The 20,993-nt window shown below is 40.3% G+C and overlaps 2 protein-coding genes across 14 annotated transcripts in view; both read right to left on the reverse strand.

The window, feature by feature from the left end:
- Positions 1–15,946, reverse strand: part of gon4lb (gon-4 like b) — a 41,719-nt gene extending 25,773 nt beyond the window's left edge. For 6 of the 11 annotated variants that reach the window (XR_010914772.1, XR_010914773.1, XM_067509179.1 and 3 more), the window contains exons 1-8: positions 15,790–15,946; positions 15,096–15,258; positions 14,872–15,011; positions 13,132–13,206; positions 10,511–10,561; positions 10,374–10,409; positions 9,792–9,896; positions 2,479–2,532 (exon numbers count right to left, since the gene is read on the reverse strand). Coding sequence is in view for 8 of the 11 variants with exons in the window: in XM_067509179.1 (XP_067365280.1) it covers positions 2,479–2,532; positions 9,792–9,896; positions 10,374–10,409; positions 10,511–10,561; positions 13,132–13,206; positions 14,872–15,011; positions 15,096–15,258; positions 15,790–15,813 (648 nt within the window). In the remaining 3 variants the exon portion in view is untranslated. Of the gene's footprint in view, positions 1–2,478; positions 2,533–3,253; positions 6,077–9,791; positions 9,897–10,373; positions 10,410–10,510; positions 10,562–13,131; positions 13,207–14,871; positions 15,012–15,095; positions 15,259–15,789 lie in introns of those variants that run through there. The other 5 variants (XM_067509175.1, XM_067509177.1, XM_067509181.1 and 2 more) reach the window with 5 other exon arrangements.
- Positions 15,947–17,534: 1,588 nt separating this feature from the next.
- Positions 17,535–20,993, reverse strand: part of pnp4b (purine nucleoside phosphorylase 4b) — a 3,582-nt gene continuing 123 nt past the window's right edge. The window contains exons 1-8 of one of the 3 annotated variants that reach the window (XM_067509184.1): positions 20,940–20,993; positions 20,144–20,284; positions 19,623–19,795; positions 19,269–19,372; positions 18,621–18,796; positions 18,344–18,534; positions 17,956–18,035; positions 17,535–17,787 (exon numbers count right to left, since the gene is read on the reverse strand). The exon at positions 20,940–20,993 is cut by the window's right edge and continues 16 nt beyond it. In XM_067509184.1, coding sequence (XP_067365285.1) covers positions 17,647–17,787; positions 17,956–18,035; positions 18,344–18,534; positions 18,621–18,796; positions 19,269–19,372; positions 19,623–19,795; positions 20,144–20,196 — 918 coding nt within the window. In that variant the 5' untranslated portion in view covers positions 20,197–20,284; positions 20,940–20,993 and the 3' untranslated portion in view covers positions 17,535–17,646. The remainder of the gene's footprint in view (positions 17,788–17,955; positions 18,036–18,343; positions 18,535–18,620; positions 18,797–19,268; positions 19,373–19,622; positions 19,796–20,143; positions 20,285–20,939) is intronic. The other 2 variants (XM_067509185.1, XM_067509183.1) reach the window with 2 other exon arrangements.

A 20,993-nucleotide genomic window follows, 5' to 3' on the forward strand; every position in this document is an offset into this window, starting at 1 on the left:
GAAAAAAAAAAAAAAAAACGGCCGAAAGGACTGACATTCATGCTATTGCTAGGCTGGAATATGGTTATTATTCAAACGATTTAAAAATTTAAGGTGCGGTACAACAACCTTTTAAAAAGGTGTCATGAGCATTTATATGGAGTTGAAAGCTGTTAAGGGCATGTTTAAATAACCCTGATGATCACAACACTGAAAAGTACAGAACAAATTGAGGAGGTATTGGTGAAGGTAATTTACCATACAAAACCATACAGGGTTAAGGATGTCAACGTGAGAAACAGAGAGCTCTAATAAAAATACACAAGTGTGTAGGTGTTAGAATGGTACCACTGGTGCTTCATTTTACACCAACAAAAAGAATCCTTTATCATATTTGCTTGATTTTAGACTTGAATTATAATGATTTTGTTCTCAAGAAGAGCTTTAGATTTCTTTAAAGTTGTCAATACTCGTGGGCACCCTTTTAAAAATTATTTAAGTGTATCGATTTGGTCCTAAATTCTGCAATGGTAACTGGATACTTTACAGTGATATTTACAAGTTATGCATTTCCCAGGGAATAACACCTAGAATCAATGTATATGAAGGGTTTCGGAAAGGTAGCTCAGACTCACCTATGTTGTTTAATTAAGTCGATATGGTAATAGAGTTTTCAGCAAGGCCTGTCAGGTCTTAGGCTTAACTTGGTGGGGGTGGGGGGGAGGCAAAAACGTGTTGGAAAAAGTGATTTTGAACTTATCAAAATGTTCTATTTTTAAAGAAAAATCTGTCAACCACTGATTATCAAAAAACACTGATTGTAGTGCGGGGCTACTTTTTAAAAACAGAAGGGCTGTCAAAATTGATATACATAGACTAGCTCAGAATGCAGCTCTAAGCTGGATGGCAGGCAAAAGGTGATGCTTTGTTTACTAACACTAACACACTTTGTGTGTAAGTAACATTTACACACAAACCAGTGCTCGACCTGTAGTTCAAACTACTGAACTCGCATTTTAGAGTAATTTTTATTTATTTAGGCAACATTATCATAGCTGTTGAAACTTTAACCATACAGTTATCAATCTTATAATTTAACATCAAAAAGCCCTTAATTAAATTTTATCTTGAATTTCTATTTTATATACACAGTGCATCCAGAAAGTATTCTAAAATGCATACAATTCTTTGTTTTCCACAAGGTTCTATTTACAATACCCTATAATGACAACATAAAAGAAGTTTGTTTGAAATCTTTGCAAATTTAGTAAAAAATAAATAATTAAATAAGATAAGAAAAATATTCACATGTACATATGCACTTATGGCCTTGACCCTCAAAACTGAGCTCTGGTGAATCCTGTGTTCTCTGATCATCATCGGGATGATGAACAACTTGAACACCTGTGGGAAATTCAGTTGATTGGACATGATTTGGAAAACATATAAGGTCCCGCAGTTAACAGTGCATGTCAGAGCACAAACTAAGTCAAGAAATTGTCTGTAGACCTCCAAGACAATGGAAGAAGTTTGGAACCACCAGGACTCTTTCTAGAGAAAGCCGGCCGGCCAAATTGAGTGATCAAGAGAGAAGAGCCTTAGTCGGGGAGATGAGTAGGAACCCGATGCTCACTTTGAAAGAGTTCCAGAATTTTTGATATGAACAACCATCTCTGCAGCACTCCACTAATTTGGCCTGTATGGTAGAGTGGCCCGACGGAATCCACTCCTCAGTAAAAGGCACATGACAGCCTGCCTGAAGGACTCTCAGACCATGAGAAACAAAATTCTCCGGTCTAATGAAACAAACCTTGAACTCTTTGGCCTGAATGCCAAGTGTCATGTCTGGGGAAACCAGGCACCGCTCACCACCTGGCTAATACATCCCTAAAGTAAAGGATGGTGGTGTCAGTATGATGCTCTGGGGATTTTTTCTGCGGCAGGAACTGGGAGACTAATCAAGATCAAGGGAAAGATGAATGCAGTAATGTACAGAAACATCCTTGATGAAAACCTGTTCCAGAGCACTCTGGACCATAGACTGGGTCGATGGTTCATCTTTCACCAGGACAATAACCATAACCACACAGCCAAGCGGACAAAGGAGGGGCTACAGGACAACTCTGTGAATGTCTTTGAGTTACCCAGCCAGAGCCCAGACTTGAACATTTCTGTACAGATCAGAAAATGGTGGTGCACAGACACTCCCCATCCAACCTGATGGAGCTGGAGAGGTACTGCAAAGAATAATGAGAAGAAGTGCCCTAAAATAGGTGTGCCAAGCTTGTAGCATAAAACTTTAAACGATTAGAGGCTGTAATTGCTAAAGGTTCTTCAAAGTATTAAGAAAAGGCCATGAATGTACATGTAACTTTTTTTTTTATAAATTTGCAAAGATTTCAAACAAACTTCTTTCACATAGTGATTATAGGGTATTGTTTGTGTGAGAGAAATTTCACACTTTTGTCAGACCCAGTATCAGAACCAGTGATTCCTCACCTTTTGTTCCCCAGCAAGACATCTTGTCTCTGGCTCCACAAAGAAGTGTGTTACCTAGACATCAACCATAAAACTAAGTACATCTGAACATTTACAGTACAGATAATCAGTCTCAAGGCCTTAAAAGACATTGAAAACAAAAGGACAAAGTGACAAGAACTTGCGAATCAGACTTCTGACCACATTGTATGAAGGTTGATTTGCACTGACTCATCCCTTTGTTCTTTGTGTAAACCTGCTGCTTAGCTAAATGTTTAAAAAGGCTGAACAACCTACACAGCGGGGTCTATCTGATTCGGCCCACTCTTGAGTCTAGTTCTGTCCTGCTGCATGTTTCTCCATTTTGCTGAATAAATTCACCATAACCATTCACGTGTGAATTGCCTTTACTGCATCTCAGCAGGTGAACCAGAGTTTATTTAATTTTCCATTCCATGCTATCCTCCTAGATCAGAAACCTCACCATAACTTTGTTCAGACGTAAGCTGCAGCTCCCAGTCAAATTTATACTGTGTCAATGTAGCCGATTATCTATGTAGAAAATCTTCACGGAGCAGCTTTACATTTTGCAGATTGTGGAGGCAATCTTAATTGAATCTGACGAATTTGATACTGCAGCAAATACTTCACTCTGGAAATCGTTGTATGACAAACATTGAACATTTATTGTACTTGCTTCTCAACTCATCCGATAACTGTTCAATTGTACATACAAGTTTGAATAGAGTAATCTCTCTAGCATGTTCACACATAGCTTTATCAAACCTTTTTCTACCTGCCGCTGAAATTTCATCCGGAAAGCTCTGGCACTAACGAATTATTTCAACCTCTGCTTCCTGGAGCTCATCCACATTTAGGTTCTTCTTTCTTGTTTTATAGTTCAGCATTTTCCCTTGAAGCTGAATATCTTGAACAACAGCTAACAGCTCCCTTTTCCTTCTGGACAATGTTAGAAGCATATCTTTAAACCTCAGAAGCCACACTACAGCCCACTTTAAGCGTGTCTATGATGAATAGTACTATAGCAATATTTGCATTATATCAACTGTGAGATCATTTACTGTGACTTTTCTTTTCACCCCAGGATCGGCTACATCAATCTCTTGCAAGTCTGGATTTCTTGGCCACTTCTCGACCGCTTGGGTAAGGAACTCAGGTCCAGATACCCACAGCTTATTATGCAGAAAGGCTTTCACGTTCTGCCCCCTTGATGCACCATCTGCCAAATTAAGCTGAGAGTTCACATAGTGCCACTGTTTGTTGAGGTATGCTGAATCGCTGAGACCCTATTAGTCACAAACGTCAAAAAAACTTGATGTCTCATTGTTGATGCATTTTAGCACCGCTGTACTGTCAGTTAAATACACAGAGTCCTCCAGTGGAAGCTCCAACTCCTTCCTTAGCGGTTTGTCCATACGAACCGCGTGCAGAGTTAGCTAATTCCACCATTGTGGGATCATTGCTCTGAATAGGGATCTACATTGATTGTCCCCACTAACTCTTGATGATGGTGTGTTTCGTCGAAGGTCTGGCTGGGCTTCGGACTTCGGTCTTGGAGAGGTTGAGCTGAAGATGTTTGTCTCTCATCCAGGTAGATATGTCTGAGAGATAGGCAGAAATGCGTGATGAGACAGTGGAGTCATCCAGTGGAAAGGACAGGAAGAGCTGTGTGTCATCAGCATAGCAGTGATAGGAAAGACCATGTGAGCAAATGATAGAACCCAGGGATGCAGTATAGTCAGAAAAAAGGAGAGGACCAAGAACTGAACCCTGCGGCACACCAGTAAAGAGGCTATGAGAGTGAGAAACATGCCCCTGTCAGGATACCTTCAAGGTTCGTCCTGATAGGAAAGAACAAAGCCAGGATAGAGCTCATCCAGAGATGCCTAAGTCAGAGAGTGTGGACAAGAGGATTTGATGGTTCACAGTGTCAAAGACTGAAGATAGATCAATTAGGATTAAGGCAGAAGACTGACCTGTGGCTTTTGCAGCTCAAAGAGATTCCACAACAGTCAAGAGTGCCTTTTCTGTGGAGTGACCCCTCGAGGCCAGACTGGTTGACATCGAGGAAGTTGTTCTTGGAAAGAAAGTCAGTGTTGATCTAAGACTGCTCGTTCCATTGTCTTGACCATAAATGGAACAAAGGAGACAGGTCGGTAATTCTCCACAACGGAAGAATCAAGAGAAGGCTTCTTGAGCAGTGAGGTATTCTGGGCCTGCTTGAATGAGGTTGGAAAAGTACCTGTTGTTAGAGATGTGTTGATGACTTAGCTGGCATTAGTGCGGGTGCAACTGCTTGAAAGAAAGTGGAAGGGATCGGATGCAGAGAGCTGGTGGTCGGATGGTCGTCCTCAGTCAGAGTTGAAAATGACGAGAGCGATGCAGTGTTGGAAGAAGTTAGCTGGATGTCATCGTCTGAAGGAGAGAACTGTGAGCTAATGGATTCCACCTTATTAGTAAAGAAGTTGGCAAAGTCGTCAGCAGTGAGAGAAGTATATGGAGGAGGTAGAGGTGGGTAAATGAGTGATTTAAAAGTGGAGAACAGCTTTTTGGTGTCCGAGGTGTTGCTGAGCTTCTCCTGGTAATATTCAATATTTGCCCTGGTGATACTGTGCGAAAAAGATCCAAGCAGATCCCAATACTCAGAAAGGGCAGATGGAGTCTTGGATTTGCACCACTTCCTCTCAGCACTCCTGAACATGGTACGTTGCTCACGGACCCGTTTGTTGAGCCATGGATTAGAAGCTAAGGGACGAGCGGGTCTTGAAGAAATGGGGCAGAGACAATCCAGACACGAAGAAAGTGTATTGCAGAGGCTGTCCGTGGGTGCATCTGCAACGAGGATGGAGAGGTCCTGAGTTGGGAGCAGAGTCGCGGAGACCAGGGAAGAGAATCGTTCCAGGTTAAGAGACCTGAGATTACAACGGAATATTACAAGTGTGGTGGGAGAATGCAAAGGTCTAGGGATGAAGACTGAGTTTAATGAAGAAATTATCAGATAAATGCAGAGGAGTGACCAAGATGTCTGTGGTGCAGTTCCAGGCGAGGATGAGGTCAAGGTTGTTGCCAGCTTTGTGGTTCGGAGGAGTGGAGACCAAACTCAGGTCAAACGTATTTAGGAGAGCAAACACGTCAGCCACCTGTAGTTTGTCCAGGTGGATGTTCAAGTCTCCCATGACGATGAGTGGAGTGCCATATTCAGGGAAGTGGGACAGCATCACGTCAAGCTCACCGCAGAAGTTCCCCATCTGGCCCGCTGGTCGATATATCACAATCACCTGGACTGTAATCGGTGCCGTGATCCTAAAGGCATGATATTCCAGAGATGGCAGATTGCTGAGGGGTGCTCTCGGGGAAAACTTCCAATTTTCATTGATGAGAAGTCCCCCCCCTCTGGTGGAGAGTGCAGCTGGGGTGGCCGTGTTCTCTGGTGTGATCCAGGTTTCTGTAAGTGCAAGCAGGTGAAGAGCTGACTGTGTAGCAAAAGCTGGAATGGAGTCGGCCTTGTTCACTACAGACTGGCAATTCCACAGGGCAAGACAAAAAGAGGCTGCTGACAAAGTGGTCCGAGTAAGGGTGCGCAGGTGGGAAAACTGTAGTCTTCTAGTAGAACGCCATGTTCTGCGTCTGCGGAGGAGAACAGGGATCTGCTGAAAACACATGGTAAAGACAGAAAAAAAAGAAAAACGACTTTCCCGAGTAGAAAAGGGTTAATGTGACGCACAGTAAAGAAACAGAAGAATTAAAAGAAGTTTCAATGTCCTTGGTTGGTGGATTCGTCCAGATAGACTCGCTAGTCTTTACACAGTCAGTCTTCACACAAGGAGACCTGAACGGAAGGGCTGATGCCTGCAGCCCAACAGGTGCCTTATACATGGTCTTAATTGGCTACACCTGAAACCGCCCCCCTTGTTGAAACCAAACTAATTTGTGCACCTTTTTTTTTGTCAAATGTGTAAATGCTTGGTGATTACCAAGCTGACACTACCACCAATAAAAGACCAAATTTCCACTTCACCAGAAGAGCAAAACTTTTGTACCTACAGTTCTGAACACTTTTAAAAACAAACTAAATCAGCAGATTCGATAAATGACAGAAACTCAGCTATTCCCTGAGACCAACAAACACATTTCAAACAGCACTTACTTGTTGAGTATATCTTCTGCCCTAGTTTGGTGCTTGACCATCCGATTATTGCTTACCAATTTGTTTAACCTGAAGCCACCCATCTGACTTACAGTCTTCAAACTATGGTAAAGAGACTCAGCCTTTGTAACGGTCTCAAATGATTTTAGACAATCGTCTACATAAAAGTTTTGTAGCACGTATTTGGTGTACAGGCATTAAACAAATGTGTTTCGTCTGCGCATTGGTTGAGTGCATAGCTAGCACAACTGGGCCATGATTTGGGTCCAAACAGATCCACCTCCATCCTGTAATCTGGCATCGGCTTACTTGCGTCACCATCTGGCTACCATAGGAATCTGAGTTGGTCAGTGTCGGCTGACGAGACCTTTACATGGTGGAACATGGCCTCTACACCTCTTGACGAAACCTAGTCAGAACTCCAATTATTGTACTAGTAACGTTTGGTCCTTGAAAGAGCTGCTCATTCAATGAGGTTCCTTGACAAGACGCGCCACATTCAAACTCCACACGAAACTTAAACTTTTTAGAATGGTATACCCCATGATGTGGAATATACCAAACTTTTCCATCACTATGGCCAAGGTCCTTAACTGGAACCCTCACTGCAAATTTTTGGCGACCGTATCATTCCTCTCCTTCTTGATCTTCACGTGCAGCAAAGTAGGGCGCGTCCCTGAGCAGAACTGACAGTTTACCTCAGGGACGTCAAACTCATTTTAGCTCTGGAGCCACATGGAGGAAAAGTTATTTCCTCCAAGTGGGCCGGACCGGTGAAATCATTGTTTCATCAAAATCATCAATCATTGTTTTCTTTGTTTTAATACAATCAACATAAAAGATAAAGCTGGAGCCTGAGGACAGTGTGTCCAAAATAGTACAAGCACAACATTACTAATAATCATAAAACACCTCAAGTTTATTTGAAACTTCTAAAGAAAAAGAACATACAAACACACAATGCCTCAGTGATTCACAGAACTATATCACAGAACTATATCAGGGGGTCTCATGCAGCACTTTAAGTGGGGTTGCATAGTTTATTTGACTCCTGATACCTGGCATCTTTTAGTTTTCACCAGCGTATCAATATCAGGTGTCACATCCTGAGTGGCAGCCAACTTCAGGATGTGATTCAAGTGCTTGTGCGTGAGCCTTGAGTAATGCTTTGTTTTATTTCATATTTATGCTCATTATAGAAAAAAACTTGCCCGCAAAGATATGTGGTATCAAACATGCACAACAGTTTTGCAGCGAGGGCTGTCAAGTTGGGGCAACCTGGCAAGAGATTCTGATAAAAAATGTCCAAGCCGGCTGCGGCAAATTTGCCCTGCAAATCCGAGTCACAATGCAAGTCTATTATTTCAAGTTGGATGCTGCTTGTTAACAAGATATAATAACTGACCAAAGGAGATGGAGAAAACAGGAGATGGAGAAAACAGTACTCAATTTCTTCACAAAACGAATGCACCTGACCAGTACCTGCAGTTTAATTCAAACCACCCACTGTAACATAGTATCATCTAACACTGCACCACGCCTTCAATGAGAAAGTGTTTACATGAAGCACATGGACAATTGATAGAGCAAAGATTCAGAAGAATATGCAGAACACGAATAAAAAAAAAACTCAAGTCAATTACAATTTATTGTTCGACATTCTTTGCATCAAGGCTTCAGTCATCATATCAGTCTTATCGCATATCACAGCATCAGTGCCTATGAATAGGCAACCAAGTTGTAGAGTATAGCCAACACAAAGTAACATTATGATTTGAATTAAAATGTAAATCCATGTGACTGCTAGCTGCAGACAGTAAGCTGCATGCAGCTGAGTGAAAGAATGAATGAAAGGAGAGATAACAAGGTAATGGGGCGATGCCGCCTCATTTTTTTTTTTTAAAAGTCTGTGCAAGGTCAGACTGAAAATTTACTTTACACAAAGCGTCTAGTAGAAGTCTAAATAAGTCCCTTCCCCCAAGTGGATTTTTAAAATTCAGACTATTCAGACCAGGTTGGAAACTGGTTATGAGAAACACCAGTCCCTAATTACTCAAAGTAAGCTGATTTCTGTGAATACCCTGTAAATGCAGTCACTTTAGTATGTTTTTTCTTGAACAAAACTTTTTAGACATGTTATTAGCAAAAATCTATGTGTATATTAGTTGAAACCAATGCAATGAACACGAAGACCGTATGGCTGTCTGACGGATGCCTGTGCTACTAAGACTTGTTCAGAAAAACATACACTGGAGAACACAGACAAGATGCAAACAAAATCCTCTAAAAATGTGGCCATTATTATAGAAAACTATATAGCAAGAACAAGTGGCATATTTCCGTGGACCTTATGGCTTCATTGACCGTAAGCAGATATTTGACCAAGACTTAGACCAAGGAGGAATACCAAAAGCTGTCTCTGGAGTGCTATTTTGTAATGTTTTGTAACTTGTAAACATTTAAAAGGTATAAGAATAAGAATGATAAAGTCCTTCTCCAGAGAATCATCGACAATAATGATGAACTTAAAAGTTCAATGGCTAACTGATGCTATAATTGGCAGGGATTTTTGTTTTCCCTCAAGAAATGGTCTGACAGATATCCTTCAAGATTTACCAATATGAACAGAATGCTGGGTTTGTTTTTTGTAACAAACCATCGCAGAAGGCTGTCCTCGTTCTCTTTCAATTTAATGCACTTCAATACATTGACGCTGCCATGAGTTTTACTTTTACAAGGTGAAAACGTCTCAGTTTTTAGGTTGAAACTATGAGAAAAGTTCTATGTGTTTATTACTGAGGTCAAAGTGGTTAATGGAGTCCTACTGAAGTGCATTATAAAAAGAGGTGGTTCTAATGTTTTGGCCACTTCATTCAATATATATAGGGTGGCCAAAACATTAGAACCACCTCCTGTTATAATGTATTCCAGTACGACTCCAGGAATGAATTTGGGTAAACTAATTTGTAATAGGATAGATAGATAGATAAATAGATAAATAAATAAATAAAAAGCCTAAATTGTACACTTTATAGATCTCAAGACAAAATTTAGCTTAAGCACTGTACCAACGAAGAAAAGGTTTTAGATTCACAAGTCAATGTTTTAAAAGCTTGATTAAAAGTCTTGAAAGAGAACATAAAATCACACCAGACACTCAACTTACCTCTTTAACTATGTCTTCCTCCTCTTCCTCTTCATCATCAGGACAATACTCTTCATCTGATGAGTCCTCATTCTCCTCAAGATCAATGTCCACAAACTGAGGAGGCTTTGGGAGACACATGCAGAGAAACCAGGCGTTCATACAGTGTACATTTTTAATAAATCATGTATTGTAGTTCAGCACCACAGCTGGTGTTTACAGTTGGCAATAGTCCATAAACTGACCAATCAGAGTAGAGGATTTAAATAATATACTCAGCACAACACCCCTCCAACCCCTGAACTACAGCTTCACCGAAGTCCAATTAGAAGCAAATACATTGTAGCAGGCAGACAGAGAAAGAGAGAGAGACACAGACAGACAAGAGAGAGAGACACAGACAGACAGAGACACAGAGAGACACACAGAGAGAGACACACAGACAGAGAGACACACAGACAGAGAGAGAGTGAGAGACAGACAGAGACAGAGTGAGAGAGACACACAGAGACAGAGTGAGAGAGACAGACAGAGACAGAGTGAGAGAGACACAGACAGACAGAGACACAGACAGACAGAGAGAACTGGCAGATTTCTATTCACCTTGGTTGTGTTTGTTGAGAGACTCCACTTCAGTGGCTGCAATAAGACAGGAAGACAGTCAAGTGAGGTAATGCTAAGCAGACTTGTTTTAATCTCCAAATAAAACATCAGAGAAGCTTGTGGGAGGTTGAGTTCACCTGTCCCTGCAGGACAGCCTGTTTCAATCTGGATCGAGTCATCTTTGGTTCCTGTGGGAAGCAAACACGGGACAAAAACTGAATGTGGAGAGGGAAACTGACACAAAAAAGAGAGACATAGACAGGCCACAGTAGCAGACATAAACAGCAAACAATTGAGGATAACATCATAAGCATTGTAAACACTTTTTTACAAATCTTAATTTTTTAAAAAATGGTGTTTCCCAGTACTACAATTTTTGTTTTACATAAAAATAACCACATTACAGGTTAACCAAATCAACAAGTGCAACATAAATGAAACACACAAAACATTACAGTGTCAAAACAACACTGCTCCATTCATTCTGTTTTTCTCACTGTTAGTTCATGTGTTAGTAAGAGTGGCAAATACTTTGTTTACTTAACATGTATCCTTGCCCTCTCCTCTCAGCCACCAGCTCTCCCTCATCCTACTAACTTAGTGAGGTGCTCAAGGATTGTGCTGAGTGTAGGTTATTTGTGTTACTACAAACATCTCTACAAGAGTTTAGAAGAAAAAAATTCTTTGCAAATTAATCTATTCAAGTCATCTATTGACATTCCTGCATTTTTTTATACCACAATATATATCAGAGGAAAATGTACCTTTTACTCCGCTACACTTATTTGACAGCTTCAGTTACAAGATATTTTTAAATTAAATGTATACTATCAAAATGTACCATTTATTACTACTACTACTACTACTACTACTACTACTACTACTACTACTACTGAGCTCAACCTTAACACTTCCCGTTGTCAAAAACTCTGCGACTGACAAAACCTGACTATAAAGTAAGCTATTTTAGTATGAATAACCATCAAAAACCAAGGTGATACTTGCAGGTATCTCGGTCCCAGTTGGCACATCAAGTAAGGGACTGTCAACTATTTACAATGAAAAATCCGTAAATAAATCAGTAAATAGTTTTAAACAAGGTGTATCTTTATGTTAAATTGTTTTTTAAAATTCACAATGTCACAAGTTTAAGCTCCATTTAACTTAGATGTAATTTTACTTCTGCCTTTATGCATCTTCTTATTTACATTTATATTTACATAACATAAACTCATTTAGCAGATGCTGTTATCCAAAGCTACTTACAAGTGAGGTACAAGGCAAACACAAATCAAAGTTATTATGCATTAGTTAAAGACCAATTACTCTCATTGTTGTTATGTTAGTATTTTAAGCTGCAAAGCATAATATTTGTGAACCAGGCCCTTGAGTATTTGGATCAATTAGCTTGTCAAATATAAGATGTAAAAATCAGACTACATGTTAAATTAATTTGTCAGATACACATTTAAAACATTGAAAATGTTCCAATTTTATTCTGACCTGTGATCAGTATTTATGCCTTACTATAACATTCCATCACTGCCTTCTCAATCAACACAAAGACACCATTGAATCTTTCAAATATTATTGACTAATAAAACATAAAAAAAAAAACTTATCTGAAGAGAAATTCAGTAATTAATTAAAAACGGACTCCCTTAGTCACAGAAAAACAACTTGCCAATTCCACGTGACCTTGATATTATTATCCAAACCTTTCTACCAGCTCTGCCACAGCTACCCCAGGCTTAACTGGCAGCAATTATATATATTTTTTTACCTCTCAGTTGTATGTTAGTAAAATACTTGGGGTTCAGTGTCTTGCCCAAGGAAACACGAAACAAGGAGACACGTACCCGAGACGGGATAAAACCACTGACCCTGTGGTCCGTGGACAACTGCCTTACCAACTGCGCTACAGCTGCCCTTCTTTAGAGCATGAAGTGCTAATTTTCTTAACACATGACAGATAATCTGGAATGATATCTGGTCTGGTAGCTAACAATGGTGGTTTATGTACCATTCCCTCCTCTCTGCCCCTTGTTGGGGTAAACTTTTCTTAAATGGTCTATAAAATAAGAACTATTGCTGCTAGCATAATCAGCACATGTTGTACAGTGCATGCACAGTCACTGTTTTACTCACCAAGCACGTAATGTTCACTATGTCATACCATACTTTTTTTTAGTCGCAAATGGACATCTTCAATTAACTGTTCACAAAAAAATGTGCATGTTAAACGAACAGCACTTTTGTAGTCTAGGCACAATACGGGTTATTCAACTGATTTCAGCGCACCAAACACATATGCAGATGAGCGCTGTGGCTAATCTCCTAAAGTAATTTTAATAAAGGATATAAAGTTGTTTTAATGCATTTTTCAACTCAATGTACTGTCGACAAAGTAACTGTTCTTGGTTTACATCATCATTTTTGTTTCCGTAATAATAAAGTGTGATATTATGTCTTGTGACGTGCATATTGCACATGTACACATCCCAGTGAAGGTCCTACAATGACATATTGTCCAGTCATACTAAAACAGGTCAGATTTTTTTTTTATTTGAATCATTTGACTCCTAATATGTATGCAAATTAAAATGTTCCAGGGCTTTAGTGGAACGAAAACAAGATTAGAAACAAGAATAAAATAATAAAGAAGTTTCTTCTACAGAGGCAACAAACTCATACTGCTAGACCTGTTACAGAAACATCTATAAAAACACCTAAAGACAATAACAATATGGAAACTCACAAACATGGGAAGATCCTGAGTGTCTCTAATGGCAGCTTTCATCATGGCCACCACATGCTCATGGGTAATCACCTCCTAAGACAGGATGCAAAACATATTATATGAGAGCTGAGACTTTCAAACAAGTTCACAATTTTTCTTCCATTAAACAACAGTCAGGTGCCACGTTGAAAAAGGTTTCACTTGGGTAGGATTACAGCGTTTTACCTGTTTATAGAAAACAAACCCTTTACAATGACCATGACAGGATGAACACTGACAGTTCTTGTTGCGTGCAAAAATGTATTCAAATGTGTCCTCAAGTTAATACGATGCTTCAGCAGCCTGAGTTAAATAAATTAGGTGGAAATTTTCTAGATCTTGTTGGTGTAAAATTCCCACTTTGTGCTACAAAGAAAGGAAAGGAGCAAAGAGAGAGAAATGCTACACTAATGTGCCTAATGTGGAAGTTTGAAGCCTCATAATCCGCATCAAGCTCCTCTCCTATGGAACCAGCTCCCAGTTCAGATTTGGGAAGCAGACACCCTCTCTACTTTTAAGTCTAAGCCTAAAACCTCTCTCTTTGATAAAGCTTATAGCTTATAGTATGCACTGAGCTCCTTTCCTCCTCTTGACCCTCTCTCCTCTCCTCTCCTGTCCCCCCACAATTGTCACAACTGTATGACATTAACTTTGTGTGTTCTCTCCGATAGTTGTCTTTGTGCTTCTCCCTCTCTCTGTCCCTTTTTGAAAGTGTCCCTGGCTTTGAAGCTGTGTGTTTTCCAGTGCACAGCTACTGTTCCTACCAACCTGCCCAGTGTTTTGTTGTTGCTTTTGTTGCTTTTTCTTTTCTCTCTCCACTTTCCACTCACCCTGACCGGTCAAGGCAGATGGATGCCCATCTTCAGCCTGGTTCTGCTGGAGGTTTCTTCCATTAAAGGGAGTTTTTCCTCTCCACTTATTCCTATGGCTTGTTCAAGGGGGAATTTTTAGGTTCTCTTTATAGTCTTGATTTTATTCTGTAAAATGCCTTGAGATGACTTTGTTGTGAATTGGTGCTATATAAATAAAGCTTAATTGAACTGAATCAAGACTCTTTCACACATGCACGAGAATCCGGATATTATCTAGAATTTGTCCAGAGGTGGTGTATGTTAAGGTGCAAATGCCCAAGTAAGAGGCTCCAGGAGCACATTCAGACCCTTTAATACAAAAGTCCTTATCATGTGCGTGAGGAATTATCAGAAGGGTTTAAATCGCAGTCACTAGACTACTAAAGCAGTTGGGTGATAAAAAGATCCACAGCTCCAATTTGCTATAAACAAAACAGTTTCCTGCAGCCTAATGTTACCATCATGTTGTGGCTCCTGTACACACTGACCCCACGCTGAAATCTACTGTTTCCCCTGTGAGACATTGTCTGACTTCACAGTCAGACAATGTCTCACTGTTACATGGGAGAAAGGCAACTTCGGACAATGTCAGGGGTTGATTTCTCTGGACACTTTCTAGAGTTCATATGTGAAAGAGGCTATAGTATCATACATAAACTTTTTAATAACCGTTGCACAGATAGAGGACTGCCGATTTTGTCCCTGTTACTTAGAAAGGAAGCATTAATATATGAATGAATCTATTAAAACGAGTATGGACAGTTTTCTAATGGCCACCTGACTGCTTTTCTCTCCTTTAAAAAGACAACACACAGTGTTCAGAGTAATATCACTTCTCTGAAACAGTCACAGTGTGTATCTTGCTCACATGCAAGATCGCACGAACGTTACAGGATGTCAGGTTGTGCCGTTTTGACTTCCTGTCAAGGTCAATGTCAAGTCGTCCCAGTTCATCGTCGCTGGACTCAATCACCATGCTAACCGCCCCCTCTCCCATCCTCCCACAACCTGCACAGGAGACATAACATGAATAAATGACTAATTTCTCCATAAACAGGCAAAGTTAAACAAATTAAATGTAAGTAAAGTAACCTGAGACAGATGTCATACTTTCTTTCTTTTCCTCCTCCTCACAAGAACTTCCTGTCAGTGATTTACTGTCCTGTCTGTAGACGCTGATTTCTTTGTCTGTCCTCAGGGATTTCACCTGCAGAGGACAAATCTCGTCTTCTGCTGGGCGCCTCCGGTCTGTCCACTGACACACAAACAATATAATTCTAACCCATACTGATCATAACCTTAATTATCATTGAAAACACTGCAAATGCACACCTTCATGCATCATATGATAAGATTTTGGTTATGGAGCAAAGAGTTTAGTTTATTCAACAAGGACAAATAGACATCACTGTAAATGTGCCACTTATCCAAAAAGCTAGTTCTTAGCTCATCACTGTTCATCGGTATTTTAGACGCAGCCCAAGCTCATTTAATAATTAAGCAGTTTAACTCTGATCCAGGTAACTGATTCGGGTTGCCTGACTGAGGATGGCGTAATAAACGCTAACTATATATCAGTCTCTGGATTACATGTAATATTTACTAGCTCGATGCCGTCAGTAACATTACAATAACACCAGGCAGCTAGCTTTGGCCAAGCTAACATGATCTGAGCAATTGAGCAGGCTCAGTGGCTGCATTTCAGTCTGCCGCGATTTTCGACTGTAACATAAATAATCAAAGTTCAGACAGACTCAGTTATATGGAATAAAGATTAAACACTTACTGTCCGACTAATGTCTGCAGCCATTTGTTACCGTATCATATTGTCTTTGTTAGCTGTATCAGCGAATATGATTCCGAACCTCCGAATACAACAGCTTCTTCTGCGTCTGCGTCTGCGTCTGCGTCGTCGTCGTCGTCGTCGTCTTCTTCTTCTTCTTCTTCTTCTTCTTCTTCTTCTTCTTCTTCTTCTCTTCGATTTGGTTGCCGGTTAAAAAACCAACTTCAAAGCGCATTACCGCCTCTTAACGGATCGGTGTGTGAACAGTAAACTGTCCAAAGCCCGTTATTATACGGTGTCTGTATATTCCTAATAATGACTCTCCAAACTGAAACCAGTTCCGTTCTCCACATTCCAAAAGAATGTTGTGAAGATTTAGGATGTTTCCAATGTACATTGTTTACCCATTTTTGAAGTGTCTCTTGAAGTCGTTTTCATCTAAGACAGGTTTTGACTCCTGCCTTCGGTTGCTGTCCATTGTCCAACTCAGACAAATATGTTTTCAAAATGTTTATATACCTGTATACATAAATATAGTTTACACTGCTAAATATATATACAACTATATCGCAGTACTTATTTTCCTATTCTTTTTATGATTGTTTTACACACTGTTACACTGTTACTGCAAGAGGAGGCAGTAATGAGACGGCAGTAATGGGGGCGGGGGGGGAGGTCTACGATAAAAACAGGAGGGAACCCAGCTCCGGACCATAACAGGAAGTAACAGGAAGCGACATAAGAGAAGCAACAAAATACAAACTAAGGACAGGAAATAAAGCTGGCACAAACTAACAACAAAAACAGGGTTGCGACACCGTTAGGCAACATTATAAAAAAAAACACTCAATAAATTTCCATTGCTATGCTGATGATACCCAGCTATATCCAGCTATTGAACCAGATGAAAAAACCTGTGAATCAAGCTTCAAGCCTGCCTACAAGACCTAAAGGCCTGGATGCCCCACAATGTCTCACTTCTAAACTCAAACAAAACTGAAGTCATAGTTTGTTTGTTTTTTGTCCTTACAGCTTATCCCGTGAGTTCAGGGTTGCCACAGCGGATCACTGTCTCAATGTTGATTCCTGACGCAACCCTCCCCAATTTCTACTGGGCTTGGACCGGGGCTGGACAGCTGGGGATGGGAATGGACTGTTGGGGTTTAGTGTCTTGCTCAGAGACACTTCTACATATAGCCTGGACCGGGGATTGAACCACTGAGCTACAGCCACTCCCCCACAAAACTGAAGTCATAGTATTTGGGCCTAAAAATTTCAGAAATATGCTGTCCAACCATCTTGTTACTCTAGATGGCATAACTCTGGCCTCCAGTTCTACTGCAAGGAACCTTGGAGTTATTTTTGACCAGGATTTGTCCTCTAATTCACATGTAAAACCAATCTCTAGAACAGCCTTTTCCCACCTACGGAACATTACCACCATTAGGAGCATCCTGTCTCAAAGTTATGTGGAAAAGATATGAAAAGTATTTACTTTCACAACAGCTAAGCAACAAGCTAATAGTGGTGAAGATTACAACATAGGACTGAAAGCTCTGTGAGAGATCTACACTCCTAAGTGGAGATTGGACTCTCTAGAACCTTGAGTGACAAAGTTTTAATATTTCCTGTAACATTTAATAAATGTGCTTTGAATGTGATATGTTTGAAACTAGTTTTGGATGATCAAATAAACATGTCCCCATGTATTAACTATAACTGGTTTGTTAGCAAGTGCTAACACAGTATGAAGCATTTTAAGAGCTTTATTATGAACTGACAATTCAGAGCTGAGACAGAATTATAGTTTGTGTGTTTTACTGTGACATTAACAGAGCAGACAGAAGATGGTGAAATCTGTCAGTTGTTGTTGATGCTCTGTTGCTGATAGCGACAGATAAAAGTGGTGACAAGTTTTTGTAAAACCTCTGCCCTCATTTTACTGATCTGAAGAACCTCCTCGTGGTTCACCTTCTCCTCCCGGCTGTAGTCCAGGGACACCTGGACAGGTAAAACAACACAACATAAAGATCTAGTATCTTAATTCTTTGTGACTGAAGTCTTAAATTTGGGTGAAAAAATTAAACATATTTAGCTTAATACTAAGATTAATCAGGAGCCAAAGTAAATGCAGTCACAGCAGACAGTGAAATAATTTTAAAAACTGACCATATTGGTGATGAGGGACAGACCTAGAACTCTGAGTCCACAATGTTTTGCCACAGTCACTTCAGGAACTGCACTCATACCTGTGGGGAAGCGGAGAAGAGATATAGAGTAGAAATATAAACTCTGTGAATTCCATGAGAACTGTAACCTCCTACAGAACCCATAGAACCCTCCCCCTCTTCAGTGAAACCTGAGCCTCATTACGAGCCTTTTGATGGTTAGGGTAGCAAAAATCCTAGGTATTTGTAAAAGTGCCTAGATGCCAACATTCCTTAAAATTTGTGAACAACCTTAAGCTCTTTCTGTTTGATTATTATCAATCATTAACCAGCACAATGGGAGTGTGTCCCTCTGATAACCTAAGAGAGAGACCATTGGCCAGTCTTACCCACAGAGTCACAGCCCAGGATCAGCAGCATTCTGGCCTCAGCAATGGTTTCAAAGTTTGGACCGCTCACCATGCAGTAAACTCCCTCTCTAATGAAACTGCTGCAGCCTAGCTCAGAGCCCACATCCAGTACCAGCCGCCTCAGATCCTTACTGTAAGCATCTGACATGCAGGGAAATCGGATCCCAAATCTACAGAGAGTATTAAGATAAACTTGTAGCACAAATGAAGCACATTTATTTATCAGCCAGATAGAAGGTATTTGTCCCTGTCTCACCGCTCATCATTAGGTCCACACAGTGGATGTTGTCCAGCAAATCCTGGCAGGTTGATGTGGTCTTTGATGATCATGATGTCACCAACCTTAAAATCTGGACAGATTCCTCCTGAGGCATTTGTCACCAGCACAGACTCCACTCCCATGAGCTTAAAGATTCTTATGGGGAATGTCACCTGATACAGATACAGACAGGTACAGACAACGAGAGATACATTATTCACCTAAGCTTGTACCTCAAGAAACAGATGGTAGTCAGCACACATGAGCAGAAAGTTCAGGTGAATGAGCAGAACAATAAAATCAAGTTTCAGAACAGAACTAGGCGGACAATCTAGACAAGTAAAGAGGCCAGAAATAACAGAAAAACAGAGGACATTCATAAAATTTGGTAGAAAATAAATAAAAGTAAATCAGGGAGAAGTAGTTAAGTCTTGAAAACTGGCAGATATTTTTACAGAGCAGGTAACAAGAAAAAAAAACGTGTGTATGAGCAAGTGGGGACAGACAGGTGATGAGTAATGGCGGGAAAGTTCAGGGACATTTTGTGGTAGAAGAAGACTAAAAAAATGACTAAAAAGGAAACAAGACCACATTAGGAACTATGACAAACATTCTGATACAGACAGGTACCAGCGACAGACTCACCTGGCAGAGGGAATAACCTTCGTACAGGTGGAAGTGACCCTGCATGAAGACACAGGGAGTGTCTTCGATTGTCCCAAACACAAGACGGCCTTCATGACCAGGGACTGAGACACACAGAAAATAAACTGTTTGCAGAACTAAAGAGTTTTTGTCATTAAAAGAAGAACTATTTATTGTTAACTTTTGATCTGTTCTGTAATTTCCTGTAGAGGATAACTAGTCTACAATAAGAAGTCAAGAACAAAGTTACTATAAAACTTGGAACTGGTTTTACATTTTCTCTGATGAACGCAAGGGGGAAGAGCAACTTAAATAAACTGCTCTTGGTAAAACTAAACAGAGTGTCACACTCACCTGTGCTGACAGGGAAGTTTGGGATGTCCTTATAGCTGAAGGTCTGTTTGTGGGCGGCTCCATCTGCAAGGAGACCAAGTCCTGACCCACAGATCACTGCAACCTTTGGACGGTGATTTGTTTGGTCGAGGAGCCACTCGGTGGTCCGTTTGTAGTCCTCGAAGGAGCAGCAGCTGGGGGGGATACTGAACTGTAAAGGTCCCTTCTGTTTATTGTTCAGGTTATGGGGAATTAAACTGACTCTGTTAGAGAGTCCGTACTAAAAATCTGCAGCTCTGCTGTGATGTATATTGGAGCCTCATATCTTAAGAGAAAGTGAGAATGTAAAGTTACATCACGCTGTTAACTGTTGGGGGTGGGTAATCAATGCCTTCACCCCGCTACAGAGGTTACCATAGGTTTTTGCTTTAAACCTTTGGTTTTGTTTGAAGAAGAAGTTGTTTGAAAAGTTAAGGCAGCACTCCTCTACTGACTGACTGTGGTGATGGTTTTTACAATCAGAAACACAGAGTCCAGCTCACCAACAGAAAGGCAGTAAAGTCTCAAACCCCCAACAGTTTGGCATCAACTTCATGTTCTCTATAGATGTTCACACACTGGCCCGTGTAAACAAGAGGAATCACAGAGGTAAAAGCTCCTTCAATCTTCATGTGTTATTTGTCCTTTTAAAACAGAGCAAACCATCAGCTTCAGTGTTTTATTTGTTCAGCAACAAAGATCTGAAGCTGAAATAAAGACACATCATGTTAGACTGAGGACCAAAAGGTTCTGATCCAGGTTAAAAAGCTACAACTCAGGAATTTATCAGTGAACCAGTGAATCCAGAATATTTCACCAAATTTTACTGAACAACACATCTTGAAAGTCACAGAGGTGACTTTTAGTTCTTAAGATCTTCAGCTCAGCTGCAGGTGCCTCAGGTTTCAGGTGTCTGCAGCAGGATGCAGCAGAGCAGAGAGAAGCTCTAAAGTATTAAAGTGAGGTCTGAAAACTGCACTAATTCCCAGAGAAGCTGCGTAAATAACCATGAAGTTAATAATTTACTGTCAATTCTTGGTCGGTCACACTGAAAAGTTGTTTTTCTGAAAAAAAATGTTAAAAAATGATCAAATAGACTCACTATTTAATGTATTACTACTGAAATATGAATTTATGGGACTGATCATGATTTTTGATTATTGATTAACGTTCTAAAAAAAAAGATCTCAGTGATGTCAAACTTTCTTCTTTGTTCAGTTGTTTCAGCTGAAATCATAAAACGTAAGAAACACCCGTTTCAAATTTTGCCCCACAGACAAGAAGATGAGGGGGTCTTACCAGGAGCTTCCTTTGGTGTGCATTGTCCAGCAGCAGAGACACAAAACAGAGACC

This window comes from Channa argus, chromosome 7 (genome assembly GCF_033026475.1).
Source record: "Channa argus isolate prfri chromosome 7, Channa argus male v1.0, whole genome shotgun sequence".
Classification (NCBI taxonomy): domain Eukaryota; kingdom Metazoa; phylum Chordata; class Actinopteri; order Anabantiformes; family Channidae; genus Channa; species Channa argus.